The sequence below is a fragment of the Macrobrachium nipponense genome, chromosome 5 (assembly GCF_015104395.2).
Source record: "Macrobrachium nipponense isolate FS-2020 chromosome 5, ASM1510439v2, whole genome shotgun sequence".
Lineage (NCBI taxonomy): Eukaryota > Metazoa > Arthropoda > Malacostraca > Decapoda > Palaemonidae > Macrobrachium > Macrobrachium nipponense.
The window spans coordinates 95,083,914-95,086,413 of record NC_061107.1 but is presented as its reverse complement, the minus strand read 5'-3'; the positions used below and the strand labels follow the sequence as shown (position 1 = coordinate 95,086,413).

General features: G+C 32.5%; 1 protein-coding gene across 1 annotated transcript in view; it reads right to left on the bottom strand.

The window, feature by feature from the left end:
• Positions 1-878: 878 nt before the first annotated feature.
• LOC135215520 (probable G-protein coupled receptor Mth-like 1) overlaps positions 879-2,500 on the bottom strand; it is a 28,000-nt gene continuing 26,378 nt past the window's right edge. The window contains exons 6-8 of the mRNA XM_064250341.1: positions 1,968-2,148; positions 1,684-1,773; positions 879-1,395 (exon numbers count right to left, since the gene is read on the bottom strand). Of these exons, the coding sequence (XP_064106411.1) occupies positions 1,083-1,395; positions 1,684-1,773; positions 1,968-2,148 (584 nt within the window). The 3' untranslated portion in view covers positions 879-1,082. The remainder of the gene's footprint in view (positions 1,396-1,683; positions 1,774-1,967; positions 2,149-2,500) is intronic.

Below are 2,500 nucleotides of genomic sequence, written 5' to 3'. Positions count from 1 at the left end.
ATATATATATATATATATATATATTATATATATATCTATGTATATGTATATATATATATCTATATATATCTATATATATTATTTCATATATATATATAATATATATATATATATCTATATATATATATATATATGTGTGTGTGTGTGTGTCTGTGTGTGATATATATATATATATATATCTATATATATTGTATATATATATATATATATATATATATATATATTATATATATATATATATATATATATATATATATATATATATATATATATATATATATATATATATATATATATATATATATATATATATATTATATATATATATATATATATTATACATACAATATATATAGAGCTATATGCATATATATAGATGTACAGTATACGTACATAAAATTCATTGTGCTATTATGCCTGGACGTAAGATAAATTCTTTTTTTCATCTTTTTCTTTCGTCCCCATTGCGTGCATAATATAATACATCAGGGAATAGTTTAATATTTGTTGGTCCAGGTTTGGATTGCCTAATGGGAGTGTCAAGGGAGGTACAAATATTAATTTCTCTGACGAATTTCGCGATACTTTTGAGGAAATGCCAAATTTACAGCTACAATAATTTCAAATTTTTCATGTGAAGAATCATATCCTCGTATTAACTTTAAAGAAACAATAGGGTGTATTGGAATATCAATATATATAGGTAAATATAAATGTGCGATTACTGAAAATTCAAAAAATTTGGCCATCTCTGGAATCAAAACCATACTCGGTTAAAGTTGTTGTTGAACAATATGGAGTAAGCATATGTGGTGCTCACGAAGTATATTCTTGATAGCATCATACCGCAGTATTTGTAAAGGGAAGTAATAAGTATATGCAGATCTTTATCCTTTTATTAAACACCAAGAATTAGCAATGGGAAAATGCCTGGAAATATATCAAAGCTAATTGTACATTTAATACCTGTAGTTTATAGTCTTGAACACACTGAACCCTGAAGAGGCTACAGTGGGAGACATTTTGAACTGGTAACTACACGTAAAATTGACAATTTAGGAAGCAAAGCAAGTCTAAAAGTGTTAAACTCGCTCGGAAGATTCGCAGCATTCAGAAATACTTCTTTCAGAGGAATAGGATGACAATTCAAGAACAGAAGATGCAGTCCTGTTTGATGCTGAGTCTGACATTGAGGATTCGGCTGCAGAGGGCGTGGCCTGCTTGTTCTTCACTGCTGGTTCTCTTTTAGCCTTGCAGATTGTACCTAAGCATCTTCTTGCAAATCGGAACGGTAAGGGAAACCTTTCCTCTATCAGCCTACGTTTGCTTGGGCTTGTCAGCAGAATTATGAATACGAAGAGACCTTGAAGAGCGTTCAGGATGTCAGTGAGTGCCCTAGAGGTGAGAAAAAGGTTGTAGCCTGTGCCTGCTAGTGGGAAAACTAACTGAAAAGCGACCCTAAGTGTTGTCATGCATTGAAGGGAATTCATGTAAACCTCTCTCTACTCGACCAAGGCAATTAGGCATGTCTTTTTTGCTGCCAAATTCTACTGGCGTTAGTTCATTTGGCAACTTATTTTTTTACGCAGTTTTAATGGACCCAAATTACAATAACACTGTTACAAACTAAGCTAAGCTTATGACTAATACGTATTGTGAATTATAAAAACGAGCTCATCTCACCAGAGTTCTAATGGAGGGATTTTCCACGACAAAAATTCTGTAGACCAGCAGAACACCGACAGGGCAAAAAGCTTCAACTTCTGGTAAAAACTGGAAAGAAAAACAATAGAACTCTTTGAGTTTTTTTTTTTTTTTTAAGGACCCAGCTCTCACACAATACAGTATTCTGTGTGACCATACACCATGAGTAATCAATAACCGAAAGCTTCTTGTTTTTTCTTATCATGAAAATCCTTAAGTGTGTGACATGACATTATTTATTACAGCGACCACATGATTCTTACTCTTGGACGTGATCGGACACATCCTTCGTTGATCGTCCTATGTTCTGCAATTCTTTCGAAGCCGCTTCAGAATTCTGGAGGATTACCCTACTGTTCTTCAGTGTATGGATTAGAAGCACCGTGTTGTAGAAAGACAGAAGAGCGATAGGACCATAGAAGTAGAGAAAAATACCAGCATCTTCTAATAGATAAAAAGAGAAGAAAAATAATTAGTAAAGAATTTTCTGGATTTTGTTTGACCTGTATATCATTTAAAAGAACAAAATCTTTGTATTTTGTAGTATAATCATTGAAATATTGCATTCTATTTCCAAGAAACATACATTGCAAAATAACTATTCCACAGAGCCGCTTTGTAACACCCCTTCGATATAACTTCGTCATATCAAGAACCACGAATGAATGACACACCGCAAAAAGCCGTTACAGTACCGTATGGTAAATCTACAATATCATCAAAATTGCTGTCCGTGTTCATCAGTACAATGAACTAAAAGAAGCTTTCCCCAAAAAATCCGTCAGCTTTCTTTTGG